Below are 18,800 nucleotides of genomic sequence, written 5' to 3'. Positions count from 1 at the left end.
TGCTTTTTGTTTAGAAAAAGATATGATTAATCATTTTTTTTGTTCTTCGTCCTCATTTCCTTCTCTTATGTACCCAACAAAAAAAGAAAGAAATAACATTTACTCTTTTTTGGCTTTTCGTTTTTAAGAGTGGGGAGAGAGCGGGGGTAAAAGAAAATATTTGAGATAGTTTTGCTCTCTACATCATAGATCATCTACTTTAGTGAGTCTCAGCAGATGCCTAAGCCCTGCTTCAGAGCTGTCCATCAGAATCTCGGGTAGGGATATGGTACCTGGGCCCAAGAGCTCTGCCCCTGATTCCCATATAGACGTCCAACTAAGAATATTTAAATTAGGCTGAAAGAATATTTAAATTAGGCTTTAAATTAGTCTCTAAATATTGGGACTCTCCTAGGATCCTATAATGGAACAAGAAAGCAGATTCCCCTCCCCACTCTGCCCCAAAATGTGATCTGTTTTCTGTTTAATAAAAGGATGACGGGTTGGGGCAGGGAAAGGAGGGATGGCATTCTCCTTACTCTATCAAACTGACTTATAAGTGAAATAGACATTGGTTTATTGGTAAATAATTTAGAAATTAATTGGTAAATAATCTCTCTCACATAAGAAAATGTTTTTCTTACATTGAATATGAATTTCATTTATCTTAAAAGCTCTAGTTTGTTCTCCATCTTTGGCTTCATACCCTGAATGCCCTATACTGTAGTATGTATTTTCTGCCTGGGTTTTTACATCCAACCTAAGGGGTACAGTCATTTGTTTCCTCTGAATTCAGCAGTTTGTAAGCAGTCTTAATAATAGCAAATTCAATTACCTGTGATTCCTATTACCAGTTGCCTAGATTTGCAGGACACATTAGTTTCAATAATAATTTAGCCTGATTTAAGAGACTATCACTGACTAAAGTAGACTGTCTTAAAAGTTTATAATAGTGTGCTTAAATTATAGCCTTATTTCATTATGTCTTTCAGAATAACTGTTTTGTTTCCTAAGTATCTATAAAGACCAATGAATAATATTTTAGGTTTGTTTCTAAATTTGCATAGTCCCTGGTGATAAAACCTTTTATCTCCTACACTATTATTTAGTAAAAATTATTGATTTTACTTTGATACAGAAAACATCTGCTTTGCTGAAATAGCTGCAGTCTAGTAATAGAGAAGACCTCTAGTCTCCTGAATCACTCGTGTTAAAATATCCAGTGTGACCTATGAGAGTTTAAATTTCTGGAATGACATATCAAGAGACAACTGAATAAATTAAAAATGATTATGTGTAAGATAACTGTACAAATATTTTTATAAATCATAAATTTTAAATTTTAATGAAATTGTATGCAATTTATGGATGAATCAAACTATCTTGGAAAGCCGGAGATTTTTTTGATTGCCTGTTGGAGCAAAAAAATTTCAGATAGTAAATACCTCACTTCTATAAATAGTGTGTTGTACATTTTCTTTTGATTACTGCTATTCACATATAAGTATTTGTACTATCCTACGACTTGCATTTTTCACCCACTAGTGTATCATGAACATCATTCCATGTGAATGTATATGGCTTTACACCATTCTTTTTAAAACCGGCATAGTATCAAATAGCCTGTATTTCTAAAATTAAACAGTTTTAATTCTTCTGTAAGACAGTAGTTGGACAAAGAATAATTTTAAAGAATGCTTATGTATAAATACCCTTGAGAATTTAGGAATGAAGGATAGTCAGAAGCGGGATCTTTGGGTCACCAGGCGTACTCATGTAAAAATGTAAGTACTGCCAAATTTCCCTTCATAAAGCTGTACTAAGTTATAGTCAGAGTACTAAGAGACATTTTATGGAGCTTTGAAACTAAATTAGGGAAACAGCACCTACATGTACCATATTAGACATAGGTAAATGTTGTATGGGAAATTTATCTTTAAAAGTGAAAAGGCACTTTGTAGTCCGTTTTCAATTGCAACAACGTGGGTGGAACTACAGGGTATTATGCTAAGTGAAATAAGTCAGAGAAAGACAGATATCATAGGATTTCACTCATATGTGAAATGTAAGATACGAAACAGATGAACATAAGGGAAGGGAAGCAAAAATAATATAAAAGCAGGGAGGGAGCAAAACATAAGAGACTTAAATACAGAGAACAAACTGAGAGTACTAGATGGGCTGTGGGTGGGGGGATGGGCTAAATGGGGAAGGAGCATTAAGGAGGGCACTTGTTGGGATGAGCACTGGTTGTTATACATGGGGGATGAATCACTAGAATCTACTCCTGAAGTCGTTATTGCACTATATGCTAACTAACTTGGATGTAAATTAAAAATAAATAAATAAACTTAAAAAGAAAGTGAAAGGGCAAATGTGTGAAGCTGATTAAATGACTAAAACTAATTTTTGAGTTGGAATAGGAAGTTTTTGCTTTTCATGCTTAATGTATATCCTGGTTTTGTCTGGTGTTCTGTGGGAATCTGATCGGTATGTCTGCTTTTTCTGCCTGCTGCTCCCTGTGTTCATGTAAAATCACAAAAGCAAGGTATTTAAAACATGTTAATAGAAAAATCAGCTGTTAGAACTCATAAAAATTATTACATTCTCTCTAGAAAATATTTGTTATAGTCATAATAAGTTCAGGAGCATTTTTGTTGCCCATGTTGATTATGTATTTTTTTTATTCACTGCCCTAATCTGTTACTTCTGTAGGGTTGTTATACAATACAATATAATAAATAATAAATGTGTTTACAGAAAAGAATAAAGCCTTATTTTTACCTTTAATGACTTGTGTCTCACAAGCATGGCCTGCCAATTAGAGAAGTAAATACAGTTTTTTATTGAATACAAAAATAATATTCTGAAAGAAAAACATCTGATTGTTGTATATGTAAAATTCTAGTTCTCTACTGCTATACTTATGCTAGACAAACCCGTAATATTTTCTAAGATGAATTAAAGGAATGTCTGGCTGTCTCTTCTTGTCCCATCAGCTTTAGAATAAGAAAGTGAATTGGGGCGCCTGGGTGGCTCAGTTGGTTAGGCGACCAACTTTGGCTCAGATAATGATTTGAGTTTGTGAGTTCGAGCCCTGAATCTGGCTCTGTGCTGACAGCTCAGAGCCTGGAGCCTACTTCAGATTCTGTGTCTCCCCTCTCTCTACCCCTCCCCTGCTCACACTCTGTGTCTGTCTCTCAATAATAAATAAATGTTAAAAAAAATTAAAAAAAAGAATAAGAAAGTGAAATCCTTCCACTCTTGTAATATTAAAAAAACTGTCACTGTTGTTAGAGTAAAAACAGTCACAACGGAGACATATTACATAACTATTATAAACATTCTTTCTTAAGGTATGGAAGTTATTTCCTGGACTTTTCATGGTCTACAGAGAAGCATATGCCCAATTTGGGTGATTTTATTTCTATTGGCCATGGTAGGTTTCCATGAGTTAAAGTATGTAACTATTTAATTTTAATGGTTGACATTTAAAATACTGAAATAAAATATGAAAGTAATAGTTCTTGAAACCTACTTACTTACTTTAGTATCATAAATTGGAGTAGAGAATATTATCCTAAGGCATCAAAAGTTTTCTTTATGATATATATGTAGTATGACTTAATTTAAATACTAACTTCAGTTTTGCATTAGAATTAACTAAAATTTTTGCCAGTGCCATGTGAGAACAAATAAATAAGCAGACTTTGCTCAAGAGATTTTTAAACTTAAGAGATACTTCTGGTGTTAGCTCTTTTGTAACTTTCCAGTCAACTTCAGTTTTAATAGCCATATAAAATAAATTTCTTCAACTTCAGCTTTTGGTTAAATAGAAACCGAATCTAACTCAGGAAATTGCAATTCATGTAATCATAATTAGCGTTTGGGGAGGGAGAAATAGTTTTGAATAACCATTTACATTTATTAGCTTTATTTAGAGAAAAGTAGCAACTTTTAAGATCTTAGTCAAATTCAGTTTGCCAAATGTGCATTGTTCCTGCTTTTTGGGATGTTTGAATTTAAATTAGTGTACTCTTAGTCTCATGACATGCGTGGTGGCACTTTGTGGCGCTTGAAAATACCACCATGTGTAGCAATTACTTTTTATAGTAGTACATTGTACACTTTATAATAAGTATTTAAAAATATTTGTTACGTTATTTTATATTTCATTTGGTGATTCATGAATTTTTATTCATTCTTTAAAAATATGTTTATGTAGTTAGGGCACCTGGGTGGTTCCCTTGGTTAAGTGACCAACCCTGGTTTCAGCTCAGGTCATGATCTCACAGTTTGTGAGATTGAGCCCCGAGTTGGGCTCTGTGCTGACAGTGTAGAGCTTGCTTGGGATTCTCTCTCTCTCCCTCTCTGTGTCCCTTCATGCTTGGCTCTTGCTCTCTCTCCCTCTCTCTCAAATAAATAAACTTAATAAAAAAATTATGTTTATGTAGGAGTGCCTGAGTGGCTCAGTCGGTTAACTCAGTGGCTGACTCTTGATTTTTGGCTCAGGTCATGATCTCACAGTATGGGATCAGTCCCATGTCAAGCTCTGTGCTGACAAAACAGAGCCTACTTCAGATTCTCCCTCTCTTTCCCTCTCTTTCCCTGCCTCTGTCCCACTCGTGTGCATGTTCTGTCTCTCTCTCTGTCTCTCTCTCTCTCTCAAAATAAATAAATAAATATTAAAAAATATCTTTGTGTAAAACTTGAATCTTTTTTTATGAAAATAATTTTCTTTAGAGGTTTTGTTACATTTCATGCTTAATTAAACAGTTGCCAAAGTTTGTGGATGAATTGTCTGGCTCATCATGAGACATTTAATTTTTTAAACACTAGTCCTTTAAAAAGATTTTAAATATAGTTACCGTTAGTATAAATTTCATATTTGTTAGTAATCTTTTTCTTAAATTAGAATTCCAGTAGGAAAATTAAATTTAAAACAGGGAAATATCAGTCTCTAGTTTTTAGTGTGAGAACTGTGATCATTTATGCTCTAAGAATATATTTGTGTGTGTGTGTGTGTGTGTGTGTGTGTGTGTGTGTGTGTGCGCGCGCACGCGCGCTACATCCTACAAGTTGCTTTGTCAAAGGTTTTGAATGGTGGTCAATTGTAGTAAGTGTATGACCATTTCTGGTAGTAATAGTGAGATAATATTGAAGACGCCAGATACTTGAGCTATTAAACCATAATTTTAACCAATGTCTACCTTTTTTAGGTTAGAAAAGTTTTTAAGGTATTTATTTATTTTGAGAGAAAGAGAGAGAGGGAGAGAGAGAATCCTAAGCATGCTCTGTGCTGTCAGCGCAGAGCCCGACTTGGGGCTCAGTCTCACAAACTGCGAGATCGTGACCTGAGCTGAAATCAAGAGTTGGACACTTAACCTATTGAGTCACCCAGGCAGCCCTTTGTTAGGAATTTTAATGTAAAAAATTATCATGGAAGAAGGAGAGTTGTTAGAAGATTTTTTTTTTTTTTCTTTCCTGGTTGAGTATTATTCCCATCCTTAGAATTTTCAAGAGGTATGGAAAACTTTTGGGAAGAAGTTGAATTTTAACTAATTTGCATACCTAGTCAAGTATTTGTGATGTCAGCATTGTGATGATACATATAAAAATGCCAGTGATAACACTCTGTGCCTAACATTGTAATGGAGAGAACAAAAAGGTTATAATAAGGTTTTTTGTTATTTTCTTTCAGCATTGGTTTACCAAATTACCACCTGTGTTAACATTTGAATTATCAAGATTTGAATTTAATCAGGCATTGGGAAGACCAGAAAAAATTCACAACAAATTAGAATTTCCTCAAGTTTTATATCTGGACAGGTATCGTTTGTTATACAGCATGACTTAATTTTACAACTGTTTAGTAACCAAGTAAAGAATTATTATTGTGTTTAGAGAAAATTTTTGCTTAATTTCTTTAGAATTAATCATTAATTAATTAATTAATATGTTGAATACTGTTTGTCAAGGAACGTGGAGTTCTCTTTTTAGTTAGAAAAGTATAGTTACTGGGAATAATGTTATAAGGAAGTTAAAAAATTTATATTTGTATTACAGTTGTCAGAATTTTAAAAAATACTATTTTATACTGTATAATACTTGATTGTAAAATTTTAAATGAGTGGATCTTCTGTGGTGTTGGCTAGACTTAATATTGTGTCTATTTCCATGATATTTAGAAATGGTAATGTTGTTAATTTTTCTTTTTCCTATAGATATATGCACAGAAACAGAGAAATAACAAGAATTAAGAGGGAAGAAATCAAGAGACTAAAAGATTACCTCACAGTATTACAACAAAGACTAGAAAGGTATTACAGCTTTAAGAAGTTATGATCTAACTATAGGAAGTCATATTTTTAGTGACTCTCTGAAATCTTTCATTTTAAATTTACTTTGGGTGACTTATAATTCTAGTAGTAATCATTGTGGACTGATATTTTGCTTGAGTAGTTTAGTTTTGAATTTTGTTAGAAACTAATTTATAGTTGATATTAAAGATTATTTTAGTGTTTAAAATTAAGTATTTTTACTGTCGAGTAGTAATGCTCATGGTACTGAAAAATAGATGCAAAGTTAAACTAATCTTTAAAAAAATCCAAAAAAAAAGGGACACCTGGCTGGCTCAGTCAGTAGAGCATGTGACTTTTGAACTCTGTATCGTGAGTTTGAGCCCTACATTGGATGAAGAAATTACTTAAAAAAACAAACAAACAAACAAAAGAAACAAAGTTAAACTAATCTAAAATTTTATGCTTGTAGGAGACTAAATATCATTCTTGAGATTTCAATTAAAATGAATGGTGACTTTTTCTCCTTAGTATAGGAGATACAAACTCAGATGCCTACTAGGGCTTCATGGAGGCTTTATAAAGAAGGGAAGCAAGTTTGTGTATGCTGTTTGGCAAGAGGAGCCTAGAGGTCACATCTCTGTGGAGAGGGAATGTCTACTGTCTGCACCAGTGGGTGGTGTCACATGTGATACCACGTGTGAATATTTGACAGCTTCCCAAAAGATGCCAGAATCTGGACAGTCAGAAATGTTCTGTAATTCAGACAAAGTCTACAGGCTGAAATGTGGCCTCAGACGTCCCAGTTTGCAACATCAGATTAATCTGTATCTCTTGTTTTAGTGTTAATTTTCAAATTAATAGCCCAAAACTTTTTAAACAAAAATAATATATCATATTTCAATAATTTTTATTTTTTAAATGTATCAGTAATCATATTAAAAAACAATCAGAGGTAAAAGGTAGGATGATACTATTAGTCACAATCTTAGTCATGAGACCAGATGACAGATCTAAAAATAAAAACAGTCTCAGGATATGGAACTGTCTGTTTTCATTTTCCTATTGGGTTACAACTTAGAGCAGCGTTTAAAATTTATAACAGTATATGGACACATTCAGTTGTAATCAACTTTGTTTTCCTTAATTTAGAGAACGTATAAGTTATTTCTTAAATGTATCTTTAGTTTTTACATCTTCATTTGAAAGCAAAATTAATTTCATTGTTGAAAAAGATTTACTGAAGTGTTTTTTATCATGTTTTATAACAATTATTGAAAACAACCAAATGTGCTTTATATACAGCTAAAAGCATTTGTACATTTTATGGTTAACAGATATTTAAGCTATGGTTCGGGTCCCAAACGATTCCCCTTGGTAGATGTTCTACAGTATGCGTTGGAATTTGCTTCAAGCAAACCTGTTTGTACATCTCCTGTTGATGATATTGATGCTAGTTCCCCACCTAGTGGTTCCATACCACAGACATTACCAAGGTAAAAAGTTTTCTTTATACAAGGGCCAGCTCTTTCACCTATGTTACACAGTAATAATTGATGCCTTTAAAAAGGTTTTATGAACTGCACATTGTGATTTATTTTAGTAGACTGTAAAAATATTAGAGTCACTTAGAAGATTGCATATTTTCTGGGTGCTTTGTTATTTTACTGTTTCAGTATATTCTATGGATGTGAATTGAAATTTTCATCTTATCTGTTTCTGTTTGGAATTATACTTTAGATTGTTTTGGTATATATTTCCACCTTTTATCCATGAAAATACCGTTAAGTTAGTTTTTTCTGTAATGTAAGCAGATAAATATTATATAATTCCAGTATACATAAGATTTATTGACATGATTAAACCATTTCTTCTATAAAGCCACAATTTCATCATTATAATAATGTATTCTTCATATATTGGGATCTCATTGGATATTAAATTAATCCACATATTTCTCTTTTTTAAAGGAGTTTTCTGTTTGAAAATATAAGCCAATTTAATGCGTATTTGGCGCAATTTTTGTCCAGAGCTTCATTTAGGAAGTTTAATAATAAATATCTCATGCTTTAATGATACAGCACAACAGAACAACAGGGAGCCCCTTCTGCGGAACTGCCAAGCACGTCACCTGCACCACTAGCTGCCGTTTCATCGAGATCAGTCATACATAAACCGTTCACTCAGTCTCGGATACCTCCAGATCTGCCCATGCATCCAGCACCAAGGCACATCACAGAGGAAGAACTTTCTGTGCTAGAAAGCTGTTTACATCGCTGGAGGACGGAAATAGAAAATGACACCAGAGGTAAGAAGCTTCTCAGGGCATGGTTACTGTCACTTCAGTTGGATATGTATAATGTTAAAATTGAGAAGGGAAATCACTTCTGGATTTCATATGTAAATATTATAAAGTTTTTGTTTTGTTTTTTTTTGTTTAGGAAGTTTTTTTCTATAAGATAAACTAGTCTGTCTACCTGTTTTTCTGATCTTACTATCAGGTTCAGAGAGACCAAAAGATTTTCCCTGGGCTACTTAGTTGATTAATGACATAGCAGATGGTCTGATTTTCTAGTTTAGGGCTCTAAATTTATATCAAACTGGTATTCACAGCAATTCCACTGGTGAAACATCATACGGCATTAGATTTTGTATTTGTCAGTTAGGTCCTTCCCCTAAAGTTTGTGTAATGAGTTAAATTGGTAAAAAAAAAAAAAAAAAAAAGTTTTTTTTAGGTTTAAGAATTAGAAGTGTGAATTTTAATTTTCAGTATGCTCTAACAGATTTCCAGATATGATCTAATAGCTCAGTGCCTGTCTGTTATGTGTTTTAACTGGCATGTAACAAATTTAGAAAGAAGGACAATGCTCTGTTGGGAGTAGGAGTGTGCACGCGTGCTTGTGGGTATGTGTTGGTGTTCAGTTGCCATCTGGCCTTTCTTGGTAGGAACTCTCCTTTATTCTGAAATTATGTCTTTGCTATTTTACTATTGTTACAATATCCTTTTTCTTTTATTTTAATGAAGTCTTGTTAATATTTTATGATAGATTTTATTGTACTTTTTTCTTACATGTGAAAATATATGCCATTACCGTTACCCAATATTATCCTAATTTTGTTTTTCTATGAAAAAAGAAAAATTGAAGAGCTACTGTTTTATACCAAAAGATTGGAATTATGTTAAACAATCTGGATTGTTGGATTGTAGATGCCCAACTTGCCTCTTTATAGGCAATATGTAAATAAAGAGCAGTCCTAATGTAATATAACATAACAATAAGTAGGGTATGATTGTTGACTGGCAATTAGCGTTAGTGGCTGTAAACATTTCCCTTCGTATTTGTCATATATAAGGAATTTTTTACACTTCATTTCATTAGTAAACATTTATTGAGCACTGTACTAGGAATTGAATAATTTTCTGCTGGACTTGGCAGATTGTGTTTGTTTTTATAAGATTCCTTTCAAAGGGGTGGAAGCTAGGATGCTTTGACATCAAGGTAGTCATTGAGGAAGGAAAGAAATGAACAGATAGAATCTACTTTTTGGAGAAACTGACACAGGTAGGTCATTGACGAGGTGAGAGGGAGGGAGGAATTAGGGATGATTCTCTTAGTTTCTAAAACTGGTATGAATAGATAGATGGAATGTACTTTTGAAAAGAGCAAACTGGTGGGAGAGCAGGTCCCTACTTTGGAGGGGGAGATAGGAATATGATGAGTCCACTTTTGGCCATTTTAAGTTTGAGGAACTTGGGAGACATTCATACGATAAGGTTTTGGACTTTAATACTTAATACTTTGGACCTTAATAATACCGTGGATCAGGTAAGATTTTCCTTGGAATATTTATTTACTCTCTTTTATCCCTGTTATTAGCTTTAGCATTATTTTTTAAACTTTGTGTAATATTCCAACATCTGAGTAGGATATAATTTATTTAATTTCTATATGGATACTCATTGCAAATAGTGCTGGCCCTCTACATACATATTAACACACTTTCATGAGCAGGATATATTCTTAAAAGTGTCATTTCCAGGGGCACCTGGGTGGCTCAGTGGTTAACCCTCCAACTTTGGCTCAGGTTATGATCTTACAGGTAGTGGGTTTGAGCCCCGTGTCAGGCTCTGTACTGATAGCTCAGAGCTTGCAGCCTGCTTTAGATTCTTTGTCTCCCTCTCTTTCTGACCCTTCCCCTGCTCGCACTCTCTCTCTCTTTCTCTCAAAAATAAATAAACATGAAAATAAAATTTTTTTAAATGTTATTTTGGTCCAAAGTGTGTATATTTCAAATTTTAAATTTTAACTGTTTAAAAAATTTCCCTCCAAAACATTGAAACAGTTTTTATTCCCACTAACTTATGAAAGAGCCTGTTGCCTAACATCCTCCTTACATTTTTCTAACTTTTTAAATTGTGGTAGCCTGAAAGTTGAAAGAATGGTACTTTAGTGTCTTAATTTGCATTTCCTTAATTTTGAGTAAAATTATATTTTTCTATAAATTTCTCACGACATTTACCCATTTTTTATATTGGACCATTTATCTTTCTCTTACTGCTTAATAGAAACTTTAATGGTATGGTTATTAACTTGTTGCCTGTAGTGTATGCTGTGGGTATTATTTTCTCAGTTTGTCATTTGTCCTTTTTTATGTTGATTTTGTTTTATTTTTATAAAGTAGTTTTTTTTAAACATTTTCAAGCTTATTTTGAGAGAGAGAGAGCACACGTGTGTGCATGCGTGAGCAGTGGGGTTGGGAGGGGCAGAGGGAGAGGGAGAGAGAGAATCCTAATTAGGCTCAGTGCTGTTAGTGCAGAGCCCGATGTAGGGCTTGATCCCGTGAACCATGAAATCATGACCTGCGCCGAAATCAAGAGTTGTTGTTTGACTGAGCTACACAGGCACCCCTATAATGTAGATTTTTTTAAGTTTGTGAAGAGAGTCTTTTTCCTTTATGGTTACTAGATTTTCTGTCAATCTTAGAAAAAGCTCTTACCCCACTCTGAAGTTATTATTTTTTTGGTAGTCTTTCACGGTTTCTTCCTGATTCTTTGCAACAGCTTCATAGTATAGGGTATACTGTAATTTTAATCATTTCCTCATTAACAGATATTTAGGTTGTCTCTAGTTTTTAATTGTTATGGGCAATACAGCTGTGAATAATTTTGTAGAATGGATTTCTCCTGGAAGTAGAGGTAGTAAGTTATTGGGAGGCTCAACACTATTTCCATTAGTGATCATAAATTTGTATTCAGTTAATACATATATGTGTATAGAAGGTATGTGGTAATGTTATTTTATTTCAATCCAAAGTTTTCCTATTTTCTATAAATATGTAAGGGACTTTAGATTCAATTTTTTTTTTAATTTATTTGAGAGAGAGAGAGAGAGAGAGAGAGAGCACGTGCACAGAGGGAGAAGGCAAAGGGAGAGAGAGAGAGAGAGAGAGAATATTAAACAGGCTGCACGCTCAGTGTGGAGCCCAACTCAGGGCTCAATCTCATGACTGGGGGATCATGACCTGAGCTGAAATTGAGTCGGCGTTTAACCAACTTGAGCCATCCAGGCACCCCTAGATTCAATTTTTATTGGAACTTACCTTGATATATTTGAACAAGTTTACTTTTATAGTCTTGGCACATTTTGCAAGTGAACCATACTTGTTTGGTTTTTAATTCTGCATTCATGCTATATCTTTTAGTAACGAGAACTGTATTTCATCTTATACAGACTCCAAATAGTGATGGTCTTAAGAATAGTTTTAAGAATTTTTATTTCTCTAACATATTGGGAGGAAAACCATTAGTCCCTATCTCATGTCTGGTAGAGACGTACTTGATTTAATCATTAAATCACATCTTGTATCCTTAGATTTGCAGGAAAGCATATCAAGAATCCATCGAACAATTGAACTAATGTACTCTGACAAATCTATGATCCAAGTAAGTTAAATTTTGAGTTGGTAAATGCTATCAATTATTTACATATTTTTATTTATATTATTAACCTAATTCTTAACCTCCTTCTCCTTATATATTTTGTTATAAAATTGCTGATCTTAAAGATTCCATATTAATATTTCCCACATTGAGTTGTATTCTCATACTATATTTGTTGTTTATTCTCTTGATTATTTTACAATAAAACCTAGCAAAATTTTTTGGAAGGTCTTAGTATTTAAAAAAAGTAGAAAGAAATTATATGATCGTTAAGGATGTTCAGATTGTGGGGGAAGAATATAGGGCTCAGTTACATTTTAACTTTTGGTATACGTTATGTAGGCCATGTTTTTAATTCAGTCATCAATTTATAATTGTGAAGATTTAGCCAGATTACACTATATAAAAAATATTCATCATAAGTTCTTTATTTGAAGGAAATACATTTCAAAGTTTTGAAAATCCTATTTATACACATGCTTTACATGTCTTTAGCTTACTTATTTTCCCTTTTTTTTTCATAGTTTAATTTTTTCAAAATTTTAATCACAGTTTTGTTAAAAACATATTCTTCTGTGGTATTCTCCATTCAGATAGTTTATGGGTTTCATGGAATGTTGCATTAATAGCGTACTTAATTGTGATTAAACTCTTCTATTTTCACATTTAGGTTCCTTACCGCTTACATGCTGTTTTAGTTCATGAAGGTCAAGCTAATGCCGGGCACTACTGGGCATACATTTTTGATCATCGTGAAAATAGGTGGATGAAGTACAATGATATTGCTGTGACAAAATCATCATGGGAAGAGCTAGTGAGGGACTCTTTTGGTGGTTATAGAAATGCCAGTGCATACTGTTTAATGTACATAAATGATAAGGCACAATTCTTAATAAAAGGTAAGAACATGAAATATATAGGGTGGTCTATATATTTTTTCATTTTTATTTTTTTTTTTAACGTTTATTTATTATTGAGAGACAGAGAGACGGAGCATGAGCAGGGGAGGGGCAGAGAGGAGGAGACACAGAATCCGAAGCAGGCTCCAGGCTCCAAGCTGTCAGCACAGAGCCCAATGCGGGGCTCGAACTCACAAACCGCGAGATCATGACCTGAGCCGAAGTCGGCTGCTCAACCGACTGAGCCACCCAGGCGCCCCTAGGGTGGTCTATATTTTTAAATAAGTAGCCCTTTTATGTGACTCCAGTCTCTAGTATGATCAGTTAAGTAATTGACTCAGAGGGTGATTGGATATCATTAGCAAATGTAGTTGGCCTGTTGTAAATGAGAAACTGGAATTGAAAAGTAATGTGATCAAGGCTGACAATTGGAATATATTTTGTATTCACAGTTAACTATTTAGTAACTACTATAAAATGTAAATCTGGGGCGCCTGGGTGGCGCAGTCGGTTAAGCGTCCGACTTCAGCCAGGTCGCGATCTCGCGGTCCGTGAGTTCGAGCCCCGCGTCGGGCTCTGGGCTGATGGCTCAGAGCCTGGAGCCTGTTTCCGATTCTGTGTCTCCCTCTCTCTCTGCCCCTCCCCTGTTCACGCTCTGTCTCTCTCTGTCCCAAAAATAAATAAATGTTGAAAAAAAAAATTAAAAAAAAAAATGTAAATCTGACCTGTTTCTCCTTGCTAATATCCCTTTAAGGATCACATCATATATTGACTCATATTTAAGCTCCTTAACCTAATATGTAAGGCCTCTATTTATTGGCCTCTGGTTCTCTCTCAAGCTTCATTTATAATCATTGTCCATTTCAAAGTTTATATACTTTACTGATATTCGAACTGCTTGTTGTGTTGTCTTTACACCAAATGATTTCACACATTTATATCACTATTTATTTTTATTTTTATTTTTTGGCAGTAATGTTCTTATTTTTTTATTCTTTGTCTAATTTCTGCTCATCTGTCAAGATTCAATTCAAGTGTCACTTGCTCTGCCAAGTTTTTTGTTTTTTTTGTTTTTTTTTTTTTTTTGACCTCTACCAAAAAATATCTCTCCTTGTGCTTTCATAGCATACCTCGGTCAGGTACTTTTACATGTTTTGGAATTGTATGTTGACATGCCTTTTCCACTTCACTCTGATCTGCTCAGAATCAGGGGCCATGTCATACAATGTCTTAATAGTTTTATTTCTTATATTCTAACATAGGCTTTGCATATAGGAGAAACTTAAAAGGTTTGTTGAAACCAATATAATCAACTTTCCAGCACTAGCTAGGCAGTCTACTTACAACTGAAAGCTGAAATATATTTTGTGGTTCAATAACTTTTAAATACGACTTACATAGTGGTTTTTAAATATCTTGCTATATTGATTAGTTTTCAAATTGCATGTAAGTATATTGCTGTACTTAACTGCTTTAGGTAAAAAAGAATTTTAGTTCTATTTTGAGCTTAATAAGGTTATGAGTTATTCTCATTTTGTGATAATTTTTATTTCATAAATAGTCAAACATCTAGTATTTTCTTACAACAGAAAAAGTAGTACTATGTCAATGTTTGAGTAGTAGATGATTTTGACTTTATATCTTGTTCCATTTTTTTACTCTTTAAATTAAAAAGAAAAAGCTGAAAATATTTCCATAATGGATTATCAGATGTTTGCATCATTGTTTTTCCAAGCATTTGTTTGAGTTTTCTTTCAATTTTTAATATTGATTTCCTAAATGGTAATAATTCATACTTTAAATCCCATTTGAAACGCATCCTATTTTGAGCTTTGCACTTCCTTTAATTCTTCATTTTATATTAGTTTTTGAAATATGATTTTCAGAGGAGTTAAATAAAGAAACTGGGCAGGCTCTTGTTGGAATTGAAACATTACCACCGGATTTAAGAGATTTTGTTGAGGAAGACAACCAGCGATTTGAAAAAGAACTAGAAGAATGGGATGCACAACTTGCCCAGAAAGCTTTGCAGGAAAAACTTCTAGCATCTCAGAAGTTGAGGGAGTCAGAGTCTTCTGTAACAACAGGTTAGTATAGTTTTACTGAAATGTATTTTATTATCAATATATTTATTACTGATATTTTATTATAATAATAAGATACATTCTTTTCAAAAGAAAACTCTAATTATCTTAAAGTATGAAGAAAGAAGCCAGTAAAAATCAACTGAAATTCCATTACTCAGAGATAACCACAGGTAACAGTTTAGCTAAACCCCTTTGCCAGGCAGCACTGTATACACATATATACACACACATCATATATGAGATGATTCTGCTAGCCCTTTCTTTACCTACAACCACCTACTTAGATTGGGCTTGACCTTTGGCCAGAAGCATAGAAAAGCCATGAAACAGATAAGTAATCCATACCTTTTCACTACAGCTATCAGGAGCATGAACTCTAGTAATTTCCCACTTGGACAAAATAACACTATTGGTATATTCATATATATTTTGTGTAGTACTTTAGGTAATATTTTGTGTAATTACACTATTATAGAGCAATCGAGTTTTTTCAAAATTTTTATTTTTATTTTATTTATTTTTAAAGTTTATTTATTTACTTTGAGAGAGAGAGAGTGGTGGGGACACAGAGAGAGAGAGGGATAGAGAGAACCCCAAGCAGGTTCCACGCTGTCAGTGCAGAATCTGACATGGGACTCGAACCCACGAACTGTGGGATCATGACCCGAGCCAGCCAATACCAAGAGTCAGATGTTTGACTGAGCCACTCAGGCACCCCTTTTTCAGAATTTTTATTTATTTTTTTTTTAATTTTTTTTTCAATGTTTTTTATTTATTTTTGGGACAGAGAGAGACAGAGCATGAACGGGGGAGGGGCAGAGAGAGAGGGAGACACAGAATCGGAAACAGGCTCCAGGCTCCGAGCCATCAGCCCAGAGCCTGACGCGGGGCTCGAACTCCCGGACCGCGAGATCGTGACCTGGCTGAAGTCGGACGCTTAACCGACTGCACCACCCAGGCGCCCCCAGAATTTTTAAAATTACAAACAAAAAATTAGCTGAAACTGAGTATCTAATTATTTTAAGTTAAAATGTGTATAGACCTATAAAATAGAGGTCAATGTATAAAAGTATAAATATTTAAAAATATTCTAAAGTTATTAGTTGAAGAAATTAATAAAATATTCAGAGTAAACACAGTAAAAAAGTAAACATGATTCTAGCAAAGTTGAAAATAAAATGTCTTTTGATTTTTTTTTTAAAGATTACTTTCATCATCACAGAGTTAATATATTTTAAGGCAACATATTTTCTACTGTGAAAATGTGCTATTTCTCTGTAGTAGTTGGAGAAATCAGAAGAGATAAATGCAGATATTTTTGTCAAACTCATTTGTCTCATTTTTTATAATTCTCAGTGGATCTTTTCAAATGACCTTTTTATGCAACATGTACATGTTTTGTGTTTTGTTTTTAAGAACACATTTTAAGTGTTTAATTTCATCTTTTACAGATAGATTTCCATACAGATTACTTAACTGAATTTCAGCATTATCATTTGAACTTTAGAAGAAATTACTCTCTTAATGGAGGATGTACAGTACCACAATATGATATTATGAATTATGTAGGCAGATATAGATCTGTCCGGACTTGTTAACTTGTTTTCATATAAATTGAATAGTTGAGTGCTTGATCTTGATGTTAATAGGCATTGATTCAGAAGTTTTAAAAAACCAAGATAATGGTATTATACCAATACCACTTTGCAATGCGGTAAGCTCTACCATGATGCAGGACTGTATTTCTTTTCATACCGTAAGAGCCACCGTGTAGGCCACATGAAGGTCTGTGGTTTCACAATAAATCAGTTTCATTTTAGTGACTTTGTCTACTTCAGTAGGAAATGAAATCAGTAAATATCAAGAGGTTTCTGTGCTCGAATCATAGTGTATACATTATAGTTCCTTTCATTTTAGAACCAATTCCATCCCCTTGTGATTTCATCCCTTACCACCCCTTGTCTTCTATACATATCCTTCCCAAACTTCTCCCTGGAACTGACTCCAGTGGAGCTACTTTGTTATACCTCCATTGGCTTTTCTGCACACCTTTTCCACATGGCTGTTATTAGTGGGAGAATGTGGCTGCCTAATTGGCATAAGTGATGGTGGTACCTAAGTACTCAGATGTTAAGGTGAATGCATTCATTGGTTAAGCTCTAACTCTGTTCTTGGCTCACCTGTATTTTGTGGCACCAAAATATTAAATGCTATACAGTCTCCTCTTTGTCTTGTCTCTCACAAGACTAAATTTACAGACTTAATACATTTTATTTCTGTTTAAACTAATACATTTTCTCCATTAATATTCCTGTCTGACTTTGCTCTACCATTTACATTCTCTCTGTATAAAAGGCCACATTTACATGCCCCATACCCTTTATCCTGGAGAATATCCCCTACCATATACTTTAAATGCTGTTTAATAATTTCAAAAAATACTAGTAGGTATTGGGCATATATTTTCCTGTCTCTCTTTTTAGTATTAAAAAATATGAGAATTCAGATGTATTTCTGAGAGGGATCAGAATAACTAAAATATAAAGAGACACAAATGGTCAGTTTACATATAACTATTATGGTAATTATCTTCCGGATTGGGTTTTTAGAAAGCTGTGGCAGTACTGCTGCAATTGGAAACATTGAGTTCTCTATAGAGAATTGCTGGAAATACACAGTTTGAGTTAGGAATAGAATGTGCTAAGTCTGTAAATTTGGGGAGTGAGATTATTGTTTCTATTATTGTTTCTATTGGTTTCTATTACTATTATTTTACATATCCTATTAAGAAGTCCATCCTCTTTTGCAGGGTAATTTAACATATCACAATTGAATACGGGGGCTCATTCATGTTTATTAGAACCACTTATCTCTCCTATCATTAGTAGAGAAATTTTACTTTAATGCCCATGTCATCTTATTTCTCTTCACAGTTTCCAAAGTAATTGCCGAATTTGGTATATTTTCAACATATCAAAGAGAACCTGTATTTAAATCTCTCAGGTGGACACTAAAATTATGAGTGACTAGTGGAAGTAATACAAGGAAGTCTTGTTCATAGTGATTTTTCTTTTCTCCTTGCAAATCTTCGCAATAAAGCTGTACTGTAAAAGCTATTAAAATCCTATTTCTTCTAAGTGATATTCCAAAGAAGAGTATTAATTTATATAGTATTAATGAAATGAGTATTTGTCCTGCTAACACAGTGACCAAGAAATCCATAGACCTCTCTTCTCTAGTACTATTCCTTGTTTTACTGATGAAACTAGTAATAAATGATGGGACCAAAAATTATTTTGTCCTTAAACGAAATAATGCTACCTCCTTAAACCTGCTTACTGCAAAGAAAAACTTGCCTGGACACTTACATTTAGAGATCTATTCAGTAGTTCATTACTATAAGTATATATGTCAGAAGTAGCTGGGGAGTTTTCTTGAGTATATACAGCACATTGCACCTAAGTAAGATCACCTAAGACTTAACTGGGATCAGAATCTCTGAAGGAAGAGTCGAGAATATATATTTTTAAAAAGACCTTCAGATATTTCTGAGACCGTACCCTTGGTTAAACAGTATGGCTCCAGGCTGTATTTA

The 18,800-nt window shown here is 33.6% G+C and overlaps 1 protein-coding gene across 5 annotated transcripts in view; it reads left to right on the top strand.

Moving 5' to 3' along the window:
- USP25 (ubiquitin specific peptidase 25) overlaps positions 1-18,800 on the top strand; it is a 151,514-nt gene that overhangs the window by 91,279 nt on the left and 41,435 nt on the right. For all 5 annotated transcript variants that reach the window (XM_023238853.2, XM_023238852.2, XM_023238855.2 and 2 more), the window contains 7 exons: positions 5,681-5,808; positions 6,204-6,299; positions 7,616-7,774; positions 8,360-8,586; positions 12,152-12,222; positions 12,890-13,118; positions 15,005-15,205. In XM_023238853.2, coding sequence (XP_023094621.1) covers positions 5,681-5,808; positions 6,204-6,299; positions 7,616-7,774; positions 8,360-8,586; positions 12,152-12,222; positions 12,890-13,118; positions 15,005-15,205 — 1,111 coding nt within the window. The remainder of the gene's footprint in view (positions 1-5,680; positions 5,809-6,203; positions 6,300-7,615; positions 7,775-8,359; positions 8,587-12,151; positions 12,223-12,889; positions 13,119-15,004; positions 15,206-18,800) is intronic.

This window comes from Felis catus, chromosome C2 (assembly GCF_018350175.1).
Source record: "Felis catus isolate Fca126 chromosome C2, F.catus_Fca126_mat1.0, whole genome shotgun sequence".
NCBI classification, from domain to species: domain Eukaryota; kingdom Metazoa; phylum Chordata; class Mammalia; order Carnivora; family Felidae; genus Felis; species Felis catus.
The sequence above is the reverse complement of the archived record's forward strand: the minus strand, read 5'-3'. Positions and strand labels throughout refer to the sequence as shown.